The following is a 23621-nucleotide window of genomic DNA, read 5'->3' as shown; positions in this document are numbered from 1 at the left end:
TTATAAGTTTACTTGTTCCTCTCATAGTTGAAACATACTTCACAACATCACTTGGAGCATATATTCGAGTCAAGTTCCCTGTTCCTATATTTAACGCCTATTGGAAATTGGAATACGATAGAATCAAAATGTTAAATTTAAACCTAATTTTAAGTTTCTATATATTATCTTATAGTTTTTTACACTCATCTTATATCAAAAATAACAATTACAAATGTTTAATACTAAAACTAATATAACAAATAATTGATTTACAATAATAGTTGATAGGTACATCTAAAATACGTATTCTGTGAAATAAAATAATTCACCGTCATAATCGTTGAAAAAAGCAAACAAAACCACTTAAATTTCAACGTTTTCTAACATGACATACTCTTCCATAGTACTCTGCTATATTTTAATTTTAAAGTCAATCCATAAAAAATAAAAATAAGCAAATGCTTTAAGTCCTGAGCCTTGATCATAGGTCCATTCATAGACATAAATACATAATAGAAATGTCTATGATTGTAACCCCATGCATGGACGATTGGTGGGACTTTTTGGTTTCAATGTTGGCACTATTGACTACCGAAAATCGAATTGCTGTTATCACGTTTCTAGATATCTGATCTAGTCCCCCTCTTCTTTTGCGATTCCCGGTCCTAAACTGTTTACAAACAGATAAGAACTGAGTTCGGTTCTCATACTAATTTTGTTGTTTTCTACTTTTACGTTGAGTTTTTGTATTTTCCTTAAAAAATTGTTATATTTCAAATTGTCATTGTGCATAATTTTTAATTAATCCTTCAAAATGACTGTGAAGAAAAAGGTTAGTATATCGTTAGTCTCGTCAACAATAACTATCTTTCTTATTGGCAATATAATTTGTTGTTCATTATTATTTATGTTTCTAAAGCAATAATTTTTTCCCTACATTGTTTTCATAGAAAATGAATCGTATTAGTGAAATCATAAATGTTCTCTCTTAATCCTTTCTATTAAAAATGTTTTATGTGTATTTGACTATAATCCAGGTATAAATAGAAATTTTAACTAATTCTTTTAAAAGTAATTTTACAAATTGTTTACGCAATGACACCAAATTATCAAAATTATTTAAATTGTGTGTAGATTGTATGTAGATATAAAATCTATTGAGAATATAAATTTGCTATAATATGTAGTTATTGAATAATGTATTAAAATAAGCAGAGTTCACTACTGGCAATTTTAGTATGATTTAACAATGTCTTAACTATATAATATATTATTTCATTGTATTAATTATAAAGTACATACCTACATATATTGTTAATTCATAATATTTTAATAAAATTAAAATAAAGATATTTTGTATATCTTAATATTTTTTATTTATTAAAACATAAAATACAATACTTACATGCTTAATTTACTTGCTAGCCTCTAGAAAAATAATTAAAATTTTAATTCTTGTTGTCGTACATTTTCCAAACTCAATGTTCTGTAGGTTCTTTGTTAGATACAAATCATATAGAGAAATTAAAATCCAATAATAAACTAAAATAAAGAAATATACAATATACCTATAGAACTCGCTATAGAATAAACAAATTTTTCTTTTTTTATATATTTTGTGATTAACTTTTTTAATTTCTTATGTTTAAATGCAATAGTTTACTGAGTAAATACATATTTATGTACTTTGTTTGCTAAATGCATGTGTTCGTAAAAACTAAAATGTGCCATACATTGTCGCAAAAACCTACTTCTTACTCACTCACAGTTGTCTGCGCTTGGCTTAGCAACCACATTTTTCAGCAAACAAAATTACAAATACTAATTTCTCTATAAGTACCTCTAATTTGTTTTATATATTTTATTTTAGGAATCTGGCTCTTCAGTAAATAAGTCATCAACACCACCTAAATCTACCACACGTAAAGATTTAGCTTCCAGTACAGATTCTAGTACAAATAGTTCTAGTAGTTCATCATCATCAACATCAGGATCTGATTCCACAAGTTCATCGGATACGGAGAACTCGTCTACTACTGAAAATAATTCTTCTGAATCTGAAAAACAGAAGAAGTCACCAAAGAAAAAAGCATCCACTTCTTCAGAGCCAAAAGTCTCTGAACTATCTAAAAAACAATCTTCACCTGAAAAATTTAAAAATAAACCAAGTACAGCTCCTAAATTAACAGCTGCTATCTATACTGATTCAGATACAGATGCAGAAACAAAAACTAAAAGAAAATTTCCACCAGTAAAACCTAAAGCTACTGCAACAGTTGCAGCAGTTTTAAAATCGCAGGACAAAAATAAAAAATCTGATGTTAAACGTAGTCAAGGACCGAGATCTAAAGCTACAGCTATCTCTGATGGAGTTAAAAAACCTGACTCAAAGTCAAAAAGTATTTTCAGCCCAGATAAGATAAACAGTAGTGACAGTGATCCTCCACCTCCAAAACTAACGCCAATGAAAACTGCTACTACACAAAAAGCATTAGTAAAACCTAGACCAAAAGCAATGGCAAAATTAAAAAAACATTCACCAACAACTAAAACATCCACGTTAACATCAGCAAGTTCTGGTTAGTATAATCTTCTAGATATTATAAACAAAAGAATAAGAAGTATATAAGAAAAAAGTTTTAAAATTTGTAAAAAAATGTACTTGGATACCGATAACTAATAGTAATCTGACTTAGGTCAATTTTTTAATTATTTATCTTTAACTTCTATTGATTGTAATTTTTTAAAAGTATTTCTGAAAAATTTGGGTACTATATTTGTTATTTAATGTTAAGTTGTTTTATTTAAACTATTGTTATGAGTTGGTAACTGTTTGAGCCGAAAACAGATAATATTAGGCAGTCAGTCCGGTCACAAAATACTTCAAGTCACTTTACTTCTTACCAACTGACTTTTATACACACACACACACACACACACACACACACACACACACATATATATATATTATTAATTATGTGAAGCAATAATCTAAGCAATACTCCTGAGTACATGTTTGCTAAGCAAGACTAGTGAGTGTTATTGTACAGTGAGGTATGTAATATATGAATACTTGTGTGTATGTAGATTTCAAGCTAATGACAAAAGGTAAACAATAAATAAGTTACTCAATTCAGTATTATTGGTTAAGGATTGAATTATCAATACAAAATATATATAATATATAATGTAGCTCCCTTTCTGGCCCAATAATGTATTAAAATAGATGATAACAAAAAATAATGCAATTAAAGTAGAATCTCTGTAATCTTGCCGTTCGATAATCCGATATGTCCAGTAATCTGGCTATATTAATTATTAACCTATACGTACCAATATGTATTTGTATATAAAGTTACTATCTTAAACAATAAAACTAAGTAATAACAGATTAAATCTGAATAAACCTGTTAGATATATTATTTTTATTCAGTTAACATTGAAGTACAATAAGGTTATTCTTTTTTTAATAATTAATAAATAATTTTTTAATTTTTCATTAAGTACAAATGCGTTTTTATGTGAACCCATTAATGCACCGTTTTTGTTAATCCGGCAGTAGCATGGTCTGATATTTATCAGATTACCAAGATTCTACTGTATTTACAATTATGTCAGTAAGCAGATTGGCTAGTCGTTTCAACTATATCTAAATAATATACAAATTCATACAGACAATATTAACTGAAAATTTATATTTTTATAAAATAGAATTGTCATTTAATGTCATAAGTAAAATATAATGCTTAAGACAATGTACAATTGTAGATAATAATAACATTAACTGAGGCGATTAGCACACAATAGAATAATAATAAAAAATGTGGTGATTCACTCACTCAAGATGTAGGTCAAGATGTTGGGATATTCATAATAAAAACTAAAAAAAAGCAAACATGATTCTTTTTAGTTTTTTGGTGATTAGCACATACAAAATAATAAAAATTATACAAACAATAATAATGAAATACTAAATACTACTACAAAAAATAATAATTCATAAATTTGAATTTAAGGAAATGTATTTACTTGTATGTTAATTATCAAAACAATACTAATTAAATATTATATTACACAAAACCCCAATATTTATTTATATACATATTAATATGCACATTATATTATGTGTACGTATCTGTGTGTGTTGATTGGCAATAGTGTGCACTAGTAAGTCAATTAAGATAGTAATTATAATATATTATGCTGTTCAAATACTAATCATTATGGACTATAGCAGCGGTTCCTAACCAATGGGCCGCAGAAGCTGGTCTATGGTCTAAGCCAAGGGTTCGAAAATTTGAATTAACTGTTTTTTTTTATCTATTAATTAAATAAGTGGGCCTCAGAATATTTTCTGCAAAACTAGAAAGGTTGGGAACTGTTGGAATATAGTAACTAAAACCCCTTTATCCCCTTTTTAGATTTTGATTTCTTGTGCGCATATTCTTACTAGTACTAAAAGTAACATTTTCATTTTCATTTTATCAATCATTCTATAGGTAATTATATGTTACAATAAAAACCATTAATATTTATTTTTTGTTTATTTAGAATCTTCAGATACAGATTCATCATTAGATAAAAAGATTAAAAAAACAACTCAAGAACAGCACAAAAAGAAACTTTTAAATAAAACACCACAGCCTACTACAAAAGTTACGAGCGCTAACGAATCTTCATCTAGTGGTAAAGTTTCTAGAGGACGTGGACGGCCTAGAAAATATCCAGTTCCAGAACCAACTAAAAATGGTTCAAATACTAATTCCAATTCAAAAACTGGTCAAGACCAAAAACTTGTTACAACTAGAGGATCTACTAGAGTTAGTCGTATATTGGCTGCTAGCCATAGAACTACAACGGCAACAGATTCTGATTCAGATACTGGTATTCATATATTTATTTTTTTATTAACTAATACTTAGAAATTAGAATAATATAATTTGTTATTTTAGGAAGTAAATCAACGAGTACCAGTTGCAAATCGCCTACTAAAAAAGCTCGCGATAAAACTCGTAAGCCACTTAATTGTATTGATAAGAGATTGAATACTGGAGGGCTTGTTGAATTAGAAGAAAGACTTTGTCCAGTTAATGGTTGTGATTCATTAGGTCATTTGAATGGCCTATATGAGCGTCATTTCACTTCAGAAGCCTGTCCAATGTATCACAGATTAACTATTAAACAATGCCAAGTAATATAAATGATGATGTATTATGTTTTTTATTAAAACCACATATATTTATTATTTATAACATATTGTTTATAGGATAATTTATCTGAACGACTTAAGAAAAATGAAGAACGTTTAAAAGGTGCATTAAAATCCAATGCAGCTGATCAAAAGATGTTTCGAGATAAAGTGAAGGAAATGAGATTGATTAAGATTGAGGATAAGAAAAAAAATGAAAGTAGTGATACTTCGCAAAGTGACCAATATGCTGGTAAAGATTTAGAGCCTGATATACTCAACTGCTCTAATATACCAACCTATGATCTTAAATTATTTCAAGAAGCACAAGCAGTAGCCAGTGAGAAAATTGTTAGTACCTTGCTAAGTATCAATACAAATCACTAATTTATTAGGAATTTTAAAAAAATACAAACAAGTAATTCTTTTTTCTATAATTAAAAGAGATAATGAATATTAATAAAAAGAGAGTTTTAATCATATTATTACTTAAATATAATTAATGTTTCTGTGAACAGAATTATACTGATTACTTTGATATTGTCTTATAAGGCTTGGAACTTATAGCACTTCAAATCATTAAAATAAGCGCTTAAAAAAGTGCTTAAAAACATCATTTAATAATAAGCATTTAAAAAACTTAAATTTGAGCGAAAATATTTAATCAAAAAAATAAAAATCTTTTTTTTTACATGATTAAATAAGGTACTAGACATAATATGTAACTATGCTAAAAATAATATAATTTAAGATTACAAAGAATATTGAAACAAAATGATTAGGAAAAGTTTCTAACAAAAAATAAAAAAATAATAAATAAATCTTTATATTATAAAAAAATTAAACTTCACTTTCGAGATATTTTGCCTTATTGCTGATAGATTTTCCAAGGGATTTTCTGAAAAAACTATAAAAAGTAGAAAAACTGGCCAAAAAAGCAAAAATAAAGCACTTTCAAATTTTATAATTGAACTTGTTGTAACATGACATACACTTCCATAGCACTCTGCTACATTTTAAGTCAATCCATAAAAATAAGTAAATGCTTTAAGTCTCGGGTTTTGGTCTTTATAAATGATTAAATATTAAAACAGTACATAAGCATATTCTCTTATGATTATAATTTATAAAATCTTAGTTGAATATAAATTAACTTATGGGGATGCAAGTAAAATAATATTTCTGTTATGTCTATTAAATAGATTGACAATTTCTTTTCTTTCTAAAGAGAAAGATTGATGAACTAGCCTTTGTTCACTTTCTACACTTGTGGAATATAGTAAAAATTGTTCTCTGTACTTCTGATTTAAACTAATGAATCTTAAAAAAAATAACCTATAAACGTTCTCAAAAATTTGAATATTAAAAAAAGCTTTCAGTTAAACATAGATAATAATTTTCTTAATATTTTTTATGATGGATTGAGTTATTTACATTTTATAATTTGTCATCACTTTTTATAAATACCAAATTAATTTAACTATAATTAATTTTGTATCAGACATAATTTTGCTTTTGGACTATCTCGAGCTTGTCTATTAAATTATAAAATATAAATTATTTTTAATTTTATTGAAACACTTATCTCTTGTTATTTACCAAGTTTTTTGAAATTTAATTTTTTGTTAATAAATGTATTATTTTTTAATATTTTTTCAATTGCTATTAGATTATTTTTTGATATTTATTATTATGTGTAAAGTGCTAGGTTATTTATTTTGTATTTTTTAAAACAAAAGACAGAATATATTTGTTTATTAGAAATTTCTTTCTTTATACTCTTATTATTTTTACATTATTTCTTGATAAAAATGACACATTTAAATGTCTTTAGGTGTTATGAAGTACTAACTTTTGTATTTATATTATATATCTATATATTTTTTTAAATTATTTATTGTCATTGCAAAACATTAAAAAAAAAAATATATTTTAAATTTTTAAATTTTTACTGTATAAAATATATATTTAATTTTATATTCTCAAGCAGAATATATTTTTAAAGTTTTAAGATACATAAAAATAAAATTTTGAATGATAAATTGATTAGTTATAAGTGTTATAATTTATAAGTATTTAATGTTTAGATACATTGAATAGAATGAAACAAATCATGCTACAAAATAACAACCCATTACTTTTTCTAATTTAAACCTTTAATACTTATAACTTATTAAATGTTTACTATACATTCAAAATTCAATTTTTATGTAAACTTGCCACATGTTAAAAGAGTATGACTGGTCAGCAGCCAATTTGCATCTGTTCTACACAATCAAGTTTTGATTGGTTTTCTAAACTCTCATCCACCACTTACTATAGTGAGTGATAAAGGAAGTTGTTTAGGATGTGCTGCTAGCTCTGCTCTTAATGTGTGGCAAGTATCTCTAAGTAGGTAATCTAAAAATATTATGGTTTGGAATATTATACTATAGATATATTTATGCGTAGGCATTGTAAATTTTAATATATTTTTCTTTTTCTTATATATAGGAAGAAGATTTAAAACAATTACCAAATTTTAAAGGCACAAAGTATTTAGAAATGGGAAAATATGAGATGGAAGTTTGGTATCAAAGTCCATATCCAGAAGAATATACACAAGTACCAAAATTGTACTTATGTGAATTTTGTTTACACTATATTAAAAGTAAAACAGTACTATTTAGACATAAACTTAAATGTGTTTGGAAACATCCACCTGGTGATGAAGTTTATCGGTAAGCATGAAATTATTTAATAAGTAACACAATTTATTTGTAAGTTTTTAAAACTAGATTACCTGTCCAGTTATTTATTATCAAGTTTGATTTTATTTATTTTACAATTATTCTATTTTTCTAGTTGTTTTTGTTAATTTTTTTTTAATATTTTAACTCATATAATTTTTTTAATTTATGTACTTATATGTTTTAGGAAAGACCGTATCTCTGTTTGGGAAGTAGATGGAAAGCGATTCAAAATATTTTGTCAAAATTTGTGTTTACTTGCAAAGTTCTTTCTAGATCATAAAACACTTTATTATGATGTAGAACCATTTTTGTTTTATATAATGACTACTCAGGACGAAGATGGATGTCATATTGTTGGTTATTTCAGTAAGGTAAGTTAATCTCTACACTATTGGATATAATTAATGATAATTAGGTAGTAACAATAATGAATAATCATATTTTATAGTGTATTTTCACTTTTTATCAATTTATATTTTAAAATAGGTCTATGTTGATCTCATCATTACATTAAAACAAAGTAATTTTAGTTTATAAGTTTATTAATAATTGGACTTTAAAACTGTTAATTTAGTTAAAATTAAATTTATACTAATTACTTAATTTATCTTATATTTATACAGGTTTATCTTGTTTATATTACTTAAAAATAATAAAATTAATAACGTTTGACATTAAGTCCACTATTATTTTATTAGAGTTATTATAGAAGTCAAACTTTCAACGTATAGCTCAACTTAACTTTTCTATCAAAAATTGAATTTAAATGGTTATACTTATTGTTATTTTATAGGAAGAAAAATGAATAACATTTATTATAATGAATTATTTTAATCTAATGCAAAACTAACCTAAACAGCGTGCTGTTTTTAAAATAAATCATCTGGGCATGAGTACATGTTATGTTATAGTTTTAGTAGTAGTAGTAGTAGTACTATCAATAGTCGTAGTTTTAAGAATTTAAATTATTGTTTTGTAACATGGTCGAGTTGTATTTAAAATTTTGAGGCTTGGAACAACAAAACATTAAACATTTAGAAGTGTACTATTAGCAACTCTATCATTCACCTTTGACTCTATATATAGGTATAATATATAGATGTATTACTTTATTTATCTTAAAGTAAAATTCATAGCACCTTATGTTTGTTTAGGGACTTAAAGTACTAGAATTATGTATAATTATCATACATTTTAATTTAATTGTGTATTTTGTATATTAAGTTTTTATTTTATTTTTATATTTATACACTTAATTTACGTGAATATTATTACACATAATATATATTTTGTACTGTAGGTTTTTTATTGCATTACAATTTTAATTCCCTCTTAAATTAATTTTGGTGTTTGGTTTTATTTTGCTTTGATAATTATTTACATATAAAATATAATACTCGAATATTATAATTGTTTCATTTAATTTCAAGTGTATAACATGATTAAATTTATTGTGATGAATGATCTGTTTAGTTTGTCAAAGTTTTTAAAATTTGGTCGGGCGATTTAAAAAGTGCGGCCTATTGAGCGTAAAAAACTATTCAATTTTATGGGGAGGGGGTTAAAAATAAACATAATATACTCGTAATAAAATTATGATGTTTATATAATGTCCCTTACCGGCCACATTTTTCAAAAGTGAGGTCGGGCCATGATCCGACCTCAACATGGACTTCGGCGCCATAGGATCTCTTAATTATTTAGCTGTTGCGCAACTGGTATTCGCAAAATTGATTCTGTCAACTTTTAAAGTGGTTAGTTATTAGAAGTTTAATATAATTATAGATATCAAAAGCTATTTGTACAGCTATACTTTACTATGTTTTAAAAAGCTAATGTACTATAGTGGTAATTTTTACCAATAAAGAAACTAGGTTTTTTGCATATTTTTGATACCTAGGTGATGAATTTTCATATTATATTTAAAAAAAATGAACAATTTCAATTTTATCAATTTATCATTGTTTAACTGACAAAAAAATTATTTTAGTGTTGAGTAGGACGATGAATGTATTTTTTTACAATGATATGTGTTTTTTATGTGTGCACTATAAGTAATCTAATGTTTCGATTTTTCACATTGAAAATATTTTGAATAGGAAATTGGACCAAGTTTGTACTTTAGAAAAGTTAAAACTAATAATTTTTAATATTTTTTAAAATAATTCGCCGGATCGAAATTCTGGAAAATTGAATATGGAATCCACATGAGTTCTTATATTTAAATAAAAATTATAAAAATATATAGGCATATTTTTTTTTTATATGCATTCTAAGTTCAAATTTTTACAAAATTCTTCAATCACAAAAATTTACGAAGTACTAGTATTTTGTAGTAAAAAAATCCTCAACTTTTTAAGCTAAGATAGTAAGATGTGAAAAATTAATGCTATATTCCTCATAAGTAGTTCTACTGGGACTTAAAATCTAAAAAATATACAAAAAATTATTTTTTTTTTTATATTTATATTTGAAATTTATAATTGGACAAAATGATGTATTTTAACGACGAATAACGATGTTAATTATTTTGTTATAATTCAAAAATATTATTCATGGGGATATGAAACTTTTATGTATATTATTATGAATTTAATTACCTATATACGCAATGAAGTTTTCTAAGTATGTATATTAATTTTAAGATATTATCTATTTACTTAATATAAATACTATGACCCATTTATGTTTAATAAATGACTTTAATAGCTGTATCAAAAAACATGGAATATATTTAGTAATATACCATTTTCACTCAGAATTATTTTTCGTATGTAATGATTTATCATTAAATTATAATTTCATACAAAGCGACCAAATTTATAATAATACAATTTTTACAGAGATTTATTATGAATCTGCTACATCTAAAGTATATGTATCAGATATGTAACGCATATTGTGTATATATTTAGAAATATCATTAGATTATACATTTTACGTAATTTAATACATTGATAATTTTTAATGACAACCAGCGAGTTTGATTTTCATATATTTATATCAGGATGATTCAGTTCATCAACTTAATATATTTATGTATTATGAATATTTCTGGTAAAATGTTTAGTGTTTTTTATGTACATAAAACCCAAAACCCGTATAATAATAAAGGAAATACATTTTTTTAGAAAACTGAATTTTCAATGGATTTTTTTGATTTTTTCCCTGAACGCATAAAGTATCAGCAGAGTATAATATTATCAATGGCGTAATTTGAGGGGGCTAAAATTTTCAAAGACTATTGTATTTCGTCTTATCTTAAATCGGTATTTTACTTTTCTACTCCAGTCCCCAGGAAATATTATTCAATAATTTTATGAGTTTTAAATAGTCTGGTGTCTGGAAAATACTGAAATGACGGCATTGAATTGAATATGTTGTCGAAAGCTGACGATATACAGGGCGTGTTTGATACGTACATTACGGTTACCACCAATCAAAAGACGTAATATCGGCACACCCTCATTAAAACTAAAAACTTAACAGTGTATTATATATATATGTATAATATAATGTGTGCTGCCTGTATTTGGCGAGATATTCTAACCCTTCAGTCCTCATCACCATAGAGTTAAAATTATAATATATAATATATAAAGTGGCCCAGATGAGTAGAGGCTCGCAAGTATAGTAAAGGGTTTTCCCTAACCCCTTACACCTACGTCGATCTGCTCGACCCGATAGTGGAGTACGTGTGTCTAGCCATTTTAATGTGCGTATCCCCACTGCCACCAGTCGAAGCGGCGGTTGCGTGTCTGCCCCTCACCCCCATCGATGAGCACCGAACCGCTACCTCACCGCATCAACTACCGCAGAAAATGGGGTTGTCCCAGGTCATGGACCCGTACTTGGTTGCGTTTTTCCGAACGCTAATTAATAAGGGGCATATAGTTACTCAAAATCGGCGGGTCTCCTTAACTCGTTAAATTTTACGTTTCCTATACCATTATGAGTAATATTTATAAATTATATATTATATTTCTTCAGTTGCTACCCACGTAAATGCATAATAATTAAAGTTAAATAATAAAAGTTTTTTCTTATAATTAATAAATTTACCTTAAGATATGTTCCTGTAAATCACTTCATTTTATTACTACACACAGTTATATGCTAAAGTACAATATTATATGGAAATCAAAACACCGGTAGAACACATACCGTATAGAAATAGAAATATATGATGGTATACATTTTTAATTTTTTTTTTCGTATATAGTGGAAATAAGTAATTATTTATAGGTTTCTATCTACTTAATGTTCACCAGCGTAACTTAAAAATTAATAATTATAAATAATAGTACTTATACCTACAAAAATATTTCAAGGTACCTAATACTTATGTATATTAAAAAATTAATATTTTATTACCTATCAAATATAAAAATAGCTACATAGAAATTATTGCATTATATGTTTTGTAAATTGTACATCAAACCTATTTATATTTAAATAATAATATTTAACAAATTAATTGAAAAAACTAATATTCATTGAATTATTTAGATTTATTTAAATATAAATAATAATAAAAAATGTATATAAAATGCTATTTCATACAAATACTATCCATATAATAGACAGTTTAGGGATCGTAAAACTACACGATTTATGGAATCTCATCGATTTTGAGTGACTATGCACACAATTAGTTAGCCTTATGAAATACGCTGTCGGGTTCGTTCAGTAGTCCCAGACGGCTCTTGTAACTAATTATTATTATTCATATATATACTTTGTATTTTTTTGAAAGTAGTAGTAATAGTAAATATATAGTGTTTTATATTGTGTCGTATTATATGATGATCACGTCCGACGACGGCCCCAGTGACGTATATTTTTGAGGGCAGACGAGAATGGGATCAGGATAGGGTCCCTACGACATTTTTGGTTATTATTATTTTCGTGTCTTATCAGTAAATTACACAGATGTAGTTCTAGTCCTTAACACACACTAACATGCATACACTCATAATATTATATACCTACTTTAGTTTTTGATACTTTTAAAATTGATGTAAACAGTATGGATGTTTGTAATATGTTTTTTAAAAGTTACATTTATAAAAAATGTGATCAATCAAAGTATAATTGATGAGAGTATTCCATGTAAAGAATTTTTTAAACAAAAATGTTTACATTAATATTCGGTCTAGAATTAAATTAAGTCGTATTAAATTATTAGGCCTATTTATCTAGCGATACATTTTTTAGCTGTATTTATAGTGAACAATTTAAAATTTTAAATGTCTATAAAGAGCTCTAAAATGGTTAAAATATTTTGAAAAAACTATGAATAGGAAATGTCAAATGATAGTATAAAATTTGGTATATTTTGCATGTAAGATGGTTCGTTATTAAGTTACACTGTAAAAAAAAATTTGCTTGGTCAAAAACAAAAATTAAAACTTTATAAATAACCTAACTTTAAATTAAAATAACTACAAATATTTATTATAAGTGTTCAAAGTTAAAATTTTACGAAATTCACGCGCAAAATAACAATTTATCGTCTAACGGTGTTTTATTTTATTGAAATTTAAAAAAATATATCTGTATCCTATACTTTAAATTTTTACCAAATTTTTTTATTATAATTTTCTACACATATAAAGTATATTATTTTTAATATATTTATTGACGTTTTTGATTTTTGATTTTCTTTTATGTCACAGTGATATTTTTAAAATATTTAGATTATTTGCTGTTATATACAATAATCATAAACCGATTTATATTATTCTATAGTAAGTTGGTATTGAATCATAAGTAAGGACAATAATATAAGATAAACGATATAGGTACAATTATAATAATTAAATATTAATAGGTAATTTAATAAAATCGACAGTTAAAAATTAATTATTTTACCGAATTACTAATAGCAAAATAACTAACAATTATTATAGTAATACAAATATATCATAAGCTTTATCTACATAGTAATATAGACTAATAGATAGTCTTTACTCAGAATCATTTTTTGTAGATATGTAATGATTTATCATTGAATTTAAATTTAACACATACATTACATCGATACTTAATGTCATTACATAACTAGTAACATTATTCAATTCATAATATAATATTAAAATACATGTTTTATTTTTAAAGTTGTGCGAGTATTATGCAAATAACTACATTAACATTTTAAATAAATAAATACTAAATACTTATGTGAAATTATATATTCAATTTGTATGATAAGCTGAAGTTTTAATTATATAATTAAATTAATATTTAATATTATTTTTAAGTTTTCTATTAGGTTATTAAAATTAAAATGTTAATAGTCGAATTACTTAAAATCATTAATATCATATGTATAAAGTCGTTGCTAATAGAATTCATCCTCATAAATGTTCACGCAAAAAATGTATACACTTATAGATCGGTATCAAATGAAATATTTTATCATCAACATTATTTATTGTTTCAACGATTGTAGATTCTCAATAATGATTTTTACATACGTGATAAGTAAAATATATAATACTTTGTGTTGTAAAATTCAAATAAATAATAAATGAAGTTAAAACAAAATATGAGTTAGAAAGAAAAGGTAAAAGTTAATCCGGGTACTTCAGGGTATGCTGAATATATAGATGTACTTTGATAAAGTTAGTATATAGGTATCTTATTATTTTAAATTGTACTGTATTATAGCATGCTCGATTAAATCAGAATTTATAAGGAGATAGGACAATTAAACACATAAGTAGTAACTTTAAGATAGTTCAAAACTAAATAAATTACTATAGATGTTATTAAATAAAAAAAAAAAACATTTAAATAATAATAAGTATTATTGATGTTAATGCCGATGATATATGAATAAGTATGTATATCAACAAATAAAAAATTTAATAAATATCTTTTGAGATTATTATTTTTTTTTATATAGCCTATAGTCAGTTATTGTTTCTTTAGTTAAGAAGTTCATTATAAATTTCATTCTTTGTTCAATATTGTTATTATATCTTATTACTTAGTTTTCTAGAACATAAACAATCACTATAAAAAAAAACTTCGCTTTTACAAAATTATATAATATAGTTTTATTTTGATTAATTTTTCATTATTATTATTATTATTATTATATAATAATTACGTACAAATTGATAGAAATCTACCTTTTTCATTTTGAAATAGCGGTAGTCAAAATGTTACATACGAGTACCTGTATTTGCTCTAAATTTATTGTGACCATGTGTGTAGTTTATTTAATGTTTTCTTTTCTTTGTTTTAATGAACGATTAATTATTTTAATGGGAATTCCAGGACGAAACTGCTCTTTTTTGTACTGTGCATTTGGATAAATAATGGTTCTTAAAACATTGTTTTTAAAATTACAAAATATCTCAGTTTTTCACGATTTATAATTTTAAGGAAATACTTTATACAAACAAACACTTTTTATTTATTATAGTTTTGATAATTTGAGTATTTATTAATTGTTCTTTAATTTTTTTTTTTTTTTTAAATTTAAATTTCACAGTCTATTGTATTATTATTGATATTATCTGTATTATCTGTATTCAACAGTTCATTTTTATAATTATTTTCCCATAGTAATATAATACTCAATAAATAAATAAATTATCTAAATTTTATATAGTATGGACATATTTTAAACTTAAAAGATTATTTTTTACGAATTTGCTAATAAAATTATTACTGGAAGGTATAGCACAACTGTCCGAGCACAACCAGAAAGTGGTACAAATTATCTGTAGTAATGTATCAATAACGGGTTCACATAAACTACCTATACTAAGTTACTTTTAGGTTAGGTTAGGTACATACAATTATTATATTATATTATAGTGTCTTAATTTCATGTAAAATGATTTTAAGTTCGGCCTATAATAATGTTGCAATTAAAAAAAATGCACTAACAAATGGTGTATAAGGGGTACGGGTTTTTGTGTAATCGGATGTAAAAAGGGTTCTTAAGCAGCTATGTATAATGCATTAGTTTATAATATATATTATATGGTTTTGTTTGTAAATTTTCAATTATCATATAGAATTGAAAATAATATTTGTGTATTATCGAACATATAAAAATAGGAAATTATTAATTACATTAAAAACTAATAATTTAGTGACACCTATAGTAGAATATATTATTCCAAGTATCTTTTGTCATGAATAGTTTTACCTACCAAGTAAAAATTGATACAAATTAAATTCAAGTGGTATCTATTGACTTTATATTATTGATATTTTTATGGAATTATGATTTCAAAAATTTGATGACATATTTGTATGATTATTTATACTAAAACCAAATCCTACATTTTCTTCTTCTATAATAATAAGTATACTTTGGGCGATGATGTGTTCAAAATATCAAAGTTGAGTGTACGTAACGCATTTAAAATTCAGTAAGATTAATTATTATTTTTGGTATTCGTGCAAGTTTATTTAAACTGTATGAATACAATCTGAATATGTTTATGAAAAATTGCGTGTTTTTGTTGTTATTTTACTTTTGAAATATTTTTGATACTTTGTACGCAAATGAATGTGATGATGGAAAATGGTTTGTGTATGGTACCTACGCAACGTGGAATACGTAATTCCCATCTTTCTGCTTTAAAATTCGTATTTATGTTAGATGAAAGCCCCAGCGGCTGTGCTTATGTCTGGAAAGGCCCCAGGAGTTATTGCCCGGTCGATACGACCGTCGAGACGTCTGCCTCTTTCCATTGTCGCTTTATACTGCCGTCGCCCCTTTTCGCCCCGTCTCGGCCGTCTGTGATATTATATATTATACCTGAGTCGGTTTCCACCCCACAAACTTACACTGCACCTATATATATGTGTGTGTGTGTGTGTGTGTGTGTGTGTGTGTGTGTGTGTGTGTGTGTGTGTATTGTATGCCATTATGCCAATATCACTAAATTCAACCGTCTAACTTAAATATTCTGTCCTGTAGGCCGTAGCTAAAATAACTTAATAATTTAGTATTAATTTATACTGCTAATTAATCATAACAATGATAATAATAATAATATAGATTTTAATCATAGTTTGAACTTTTGAAGGAAAACACATTTTTTCATCATAAAAATAAATAATAATCAATGCTTATTGTATCGCCGAAAAAATTCAACCTTTAGAGTTTCAAAATATTATAAATTGTGTTCTTTTGTCAATACTAATTTTAATTATTGCGCACTTGCAAACTCTATTCAAATACATGTTTACGTTTTTGTTTACATTTTGTGAATAATTTATGTTTATTGATGAATCAATGACAATAACAAACTGTTAGTAAGTTAAAATTATTTAATAAACATTTCCCTCACATTTGTGACTAAATATGTTAATTAGAAAGCTAAATTAATTTTGATGATTTCATTTTTTTGTTTTGTTAATGACTTCACTAAATGCTGATTGAATTATGTCGTTTCGGTATTTTTATTTTTGATATGCGTAATCCATACAAGTTTTTATTTATAAAAACGATAAGTTATTATACTTCTACCTTTAGAATGGGTAAAATACATTAATTCTAATTAGAATAAAAAAAAATGTATTTTATATATTATGAAGTTACATATTATACTAATGTTTTTATAATTAGGAATCTAAATTTTATATAAAACTACATATTATAATTTGTATAATATTTAATTGTTTACAAATCAATATTTGAGTTCAATAATAGTACTACTATTTTTATAATTAGTTTATTACATCATGTATACTTATAAAAATATAATATATCTTTTAACTAAAATTATGAAAATACTACTAAGAAATGACAATAATTTATTTATTTTTTAAAATAATCGATTGTATATATTATTTATGACTTATAAAGAAGTTACTTATACTACTGTAGTCAAATTAAACACGTATAATTAAAATTTTTATGATATTATTATTTTTTAATTTTCAATAGACAATGAAAATTTAAAAATATAGACAAATTATACGCTATTTATTACTCTTTTACTGTACTTGGTAATGATTTAGTAGTTAATGACAAATAATCTTTGCCATAATATTATGAAATTGATGTTTTTGGCATCATTCATCGTCTACTTTCGATAAATACTGTGATCAACTTAATGACGAGGTATCCCCTAAATTCACTTTATAACAGGTGCCTTGTTCGGTTTTTAAAAAAAATTGTATTCGATACATTATATTACTATGTATTACTAAGTAATAACGAGTTGTGTATTTAAAAAAAAAAATTTATTTAGTTTTATATGTATATTGTCTTTAACTACAACTAGATGTAAAAAAAAAAATAGTGACTGTCCGACGTATCAGTATTTCTTTCACAAACATTTGGATCGGCAACCCTCCTTCCCCAATTAAATATATAAATAAATTCAAACCACGAATTCAGACGGGGGAGAGTTAGACATCTATAATTATTTTCATTGAGGAAACATAATGATAGTTTTTAATTGGATGGACTGGGCATTGTAATATCATTGGACGAGATGAAGAGTGAAGAGTTTTGTAAATTAGCCACTATAATTGGTCACCATCGGATTCCTAATTCCTATATAATATTATTTCACCTCTTGAATTATACATTACAACTATAAATCATAGTCTATGATCAGACTTAAAGAATAAAAAACTTTTCTATTTTATATGATGCTATACCAGTTTTTAGCTATAGCCACTAAAGTTTTTTTTTAACATTGAAATGAGGTATAAAATTAAATTAATTGGTGGTTTTAATTAATATTTCCCACTGTATTTATAACAACGCACCAGTCTATTTTAATTATATCAATTCAAATAAACTCACTTAGTATATTGTTCAAAACAATTTAAACAGACATATTTTTGTGCCTAAATTAATTATATATAGGAAGGTGCAGTATGTAGATTCGAATTATGTCAAATGTCGATTTCTCGAGTTTTTCATTATCTTAAACTATGTTGAAATCTGCCTATTATAATAACCATTACAATAAAATTCGATATCTAAAACGTTTATATTTCAAAATTCGTATGCTTAAATCAAGATTCGACTTCATAAGAAATTCTTATTAAAAATCTTAAAAACCTATAAAAAAAAAATCAAATTACAAACAATTTAATTTAACTTACCTAACTTCTTTTTAAAAATGATTTTCATACTTTTTTTTCTATATTACAGAATCTTGTTTAATTTTCAAGTTATTAATAGTTATTATTAGGATTCGTATTTATTTACAATTTACATTAGTAAAATTTGCATTAAATTTTGTGAAGACACGTTATATTATAATAAAATATATTTTATTAATCATTTTCAAATTACCATTAAATGAAATAGAATCATCTTATAATTTTAAAACAAAACGTATAAAGTTACTTTTTATGTCCAACTTTCAAATAGGTCAGGAATTTTAATTTTTTTTTTCAAGATAAAATCACTGAATAAATGAAATTAAAATTAGAAACGTAACTCAGCTTTTGTTTAAATAGATTTCAAAATATGAATTGTTCGGTTTATTATTTAAATATGCAATAATATGCAAAATAAAAACCATTTTTTTTATCAATATCAGGTGATTTGTGGACATAACTAACCATGTTTTTAAAAAGTTGCTGAAAAAATTGAATGCATATAGACCATATAGTAAACATATACGATATATAAGTATATATATTCAAAGTTAATAATACATTTATACATTTTTGACATAGTTATTAATTATTAGTAATAATAACTTATTACCTACTTGATGTTTCATACATAACCATTATCTTATTTTTTTTCTTAATGTATTTTCGATATTTTTTCCCCTATTTTAGTGCATTTAAGATGACTTGAAAACTATGAACCATAACTCCCTATAATTCTATAATTTATGTTTATACATTTATAATTTGTCTAGCTGATTAAATTTAGGGCTTATGGTCAAATGCAGATAAAAGATGTATTTAAGACATTATTTATATGTTTTATTATTAAATACATAAAATAATGGGTATATTTTTTAGAGAGTTTAAAAATATCAGTCTCGAAGATAAAATTAACCATATAAATCAAATTGTATCTCACTATAGAAACTTTATAAAGTATGGTTAGACCGTTGTTTTTGACGAGATTTTAATGACAAATATGCGTAAATGTAACTAGAAATTTCAAAAGTGATTTCTGTATGGTTATATCAAATCGTATTTACACAGGAGGTGTTTCAGACAGATTTACTAATACAATGAGATGGAGTAATGGAATTTGAAACATAATATAATTATATTAAACATGTGCGTATAACTTAATTTTGTTTAATTATTGTTGGTTATTATCAATATACGAAAAAAATGTAACTTAAAAGTTTATTCGCAATGCTAAAAATGTTGGATAATAGGATTATAAATTAAAAGTTAACAAAAGTTATTTATTGCACATATATACATATATATATTATATATGTTGTATATTAATTTGGTTTAAAAAAATTTTGATTACATTTTAATTTGTGTTTTTACTATGTGGTTCACACAAAGTTATTATGTAACTTTAAAATTTATTTTATAATAAAAATAATTACCTACTAATTATAGTATAGTTTTGTTAAATATTTATCCAAAATCAATCACTGACCGTTGTACACGCATTAATGCATGCCATAGTATCGTTATTGCTATAACCATAGTTAGTCAATTCCATAATTTTGTTTATTAAATTGTTAAATTAAGAAACATGTATTGGTTTATTTTAATATTTAATCATTGGGAACATATTATTATGCCGTGACTAAGCTTATCGTCGTTATATGATGTGTTAATTTAATTTTAGGTAGGTACATACTACGTATTATCACTATTTTATGAGTAATGACTACCACACACTCACGATATTCAATGATAATATATTGAAATAATATTGTGTGTATATACGCGTTCGTCGTAATGTAATTATGTCGCATAACGCGCCGCTGGCACCATTCTACATTGTGCGGCTGCTGCGAGGACGGGCGTTGCGGGTCAACCGTCTGCAGCGCGACGTAGACGGTGGTTGCAAAAAAAAAAAAAAAATTTAAAAAAAAAAAATGAAAATAAAAATAAATATAAAAATCGCGTTCCCGTCGGGAGGTGAAAAACACACGTCGGTGTGACGGCGGCGGCAACTACATCGTCGGCGGCGGGTAGTCGGGCCGCGCGGCTGGAGGGGTTGGTGTCGAGACCGGTAATTCTTTTTCCACGTATAGCCCTACCCCACCACTCCGTCCCGTCCACCACTACCGTCTTATTGGTCTTCCACCTAGACATTCTCCTCCGCCTCCTCACCGTCGTCGTCCTCGTCCTCGGCCTTATCCTCCTCTTTCACCGCCGCCGCCGCCGCCGCCGCTGTTCGCCTCGTCGAGTCTCTGATTACAACAGACGTCTAGACTTCAGATTACACACGACGACGACAGTCTACGCGAAGTGGTGCACGGTGGTGATGTGCGTGCGTGCGTCTGTGCGTGCGCGCGAGTCCGGACCTGCCACCGGCACGGCAGTATCGCCGAGCACCTCCCCGACCCTCCCCGTTATCCCGTCCACTGAAACTCACCCGTTGCGTCGTTGTCGTAATATATATATACATGTATTATAATATATGATATTATATCGTTTTTATTATTACGGGCCTAAGGTCTCAGACGACTCGTCCTCGTAGTCGTCTGTAGCACCGTTCCGGGTAAGATGAAAAAAATGAAAATAATAAAAATAAAAGAAATTTACCTACCTACGTTAGAGAGTATTTTCGCGCGCGCGTCAGTGCAGCGTTTAATTCGATATCCGTAGCACTACAACAGTATAAGTACGTTTTCATCCGGTCGTTTGTGATGAACGTGTATAATATTATATTATAGATGGGTGGTTATTTGCGGAAGGGGTGGGGTTGAAATAAAATTTGAAGAAAAAATATATTATTATGATATTATGATAATAATATATGAAGATAAATAAAACGAAGCCCTCCGCGCTCGCTTAGGGTCCGTTCTCTCGAGACGAATACTTATCGATTCTACGCGCGCACACACGCACATACTGCACACACACACACACACACGCACACATATGATGTATGCCGTATACGCACACGCAAATCTACGCTGTCGTCGTCGCTCTGCGCACCCTCTCCGACAACTCGTGCGGCATGCCCCTTTCCTCACCCGCCACCTCAGATGCCAACGGCTGTATTTTTTTTTCCGACCCGTGTGACGTATATAATATATTCCACTGGATGCGCTGTACATTATACTTGTATTATTATTATTATTATTATTATTATTATAAACGTCGTCTTCTTTTTCATGTTCGCGTATAGGTCAAAACCCTCCACAATTCCACGCGACACGTATATCATAATACCTATACAATAATATAGTATAAAATATATGTTGTATTTACGCTGTACGTGCTGGAGTGCACCCTCCAGCATATCGCACAGAAACAATTTACGATTTTGATTGATACATTTCCCGATATTTTTATTATAGGTACTTGTTCGTATTATATCGTACGCGGACTTACACTATGCATTTACGCTTAATGGCAAGAACATAATATTCAACGATAGTTTAGCGAGAAATCATTTTTCGCGGGACAATGTAATATTATACAGTAGACGCTAACTCGTATTATTTCACGAAAAATCTTTTTTTCCCGATCAATCTTTTGTTGTTATAAGTATAAATATTATTGTAGAATAATAACTACTCCTCTCTCAGCACGGTGGTCACTGCAAATACTGTTATGTGCACCTATCGTTCGATACTTGGATAAAATAGGTACTATATATATACACACTTACGTCCATCATCGTGATTTGAAATTTTCACTCGACGTCCATATAATAATATACAGAGAGACCAAAGCAGTAAAATAATATAATTATGCCGACGTAGGTCAACTCGCCATGCTATATTGCCATACCATCCAATATTTGTGTTTAGGGTCGATTGCTGTATGTTTACGAAATGCTTGGAATCCTCTCGAATTCGCTCAAATTGCTTTTATCGTATCACTAAATACGATATTTTGAATTATACAAACCAGCATAACTAGATAAACATATGAATAAAATACTCAAACTTGTTTCAAAATTAAATTATTAAAAAAAAATCTATACGAGGGGTCTTAAATAATATTCTTATCTTTAAATAAGTCAATTCACTAGGTATAATATTGAAATAAATATTATTCTGAACATAAAATTTGCAACGTTATGCATTACCGTATTAGTATAATGACTGATATGTACTATGTATTATACAATATACGGGTACAACGTCTTCTTAAAGCATAATTATACAAATAAATGTATATTTTATAATAAATTAATAAGTAATAAGTAATTTACAATTGTACGCAAATACTGAGTTTAAACTCTACAATTTAAACCCCTCCCCCTCTGTAAATAATTTTAGATTCAGCCCTGATTATCATTAGAATTCACTGTATTTGAATTATTATTAGGTATATAAATTAGGTACTAATGGTATCACAATAATATTAAATTGATTGATAATTTCTACTTATATCTTTTTTTTTTTAATATTATTTTTCCTAAATGTTGAGTTAAGTAGGTCCTGGTACATAATATTATATTATAATAGCAGTATTAAATGTTTTATCAAATCTATATTTGGTTACTTTTGTTTGCTAGTTTATATTTTAAAGGGGTTTTCGAAAAACAGCGACGCAGAGAATAGTTTTACACATTATAATAAAGATAAAATTATCGTATAATT

The 23621-nt window shown here is 26.5% G+C and overlaps 1 protein-coding gene across 2 annotated transcripts in view; it reads left to right on the top strand.

The window, feature by feature from the left end:
- The first annotated feature begins 647 nt into the window (after nt 1–647).
- Nucleotides 648–23621, top strand: part of LOC132931266 (histone acetyltransferase KAT7) — a 90668-nt gene continuing 67694 nt past the window's right edge. For both annotated transcript variants that reach the window (XM_060997354.1, XM_060997357.1), the window contains exons 1-7: nt 648–814; nt 1853–2561; nt 4534–4866; nt 4935–5173; nt 5249–5521; nt 7664–7890; nt 8087–8273. In XM_060997354.1, the coding sequence (XP_060853337.1) occupies nt 797–814; nt 1853–2561; nt 4534–4866; nt 4935–5173; nt 5249–5521; nt 7664–7890; nt 8087–8273 (1986 nt within the window). In that variant the 5' untranslated portion in view covers nt 648–796. The remainder of the gene's footprint in view (nt 815–1852; nt 2562–4533; nt 4867–4934; nt 5174–5248; nt 5522–7663; nt 7891–8086; nt 8274–23621) is intronic.

This window comes from Rhopalosiphum padi, chromosome 1 (genome assembly GCF_020882245.1).
Source record: "Rhopalosiphum padi isolate XX-2018 chromosome 1, ASM2088224v1, whole genome shotgun sequence".
NCBI classification, from domain to species: Eukaryota; Metazoa; Arthropoda; class Insecta; order Hemiptera; family Aphididae; genus Rhopalosiphum; species Rhopalosiphum padi.
This window is presented reverse-complemented; position numbering and strand designations above follow the sequence as displayed.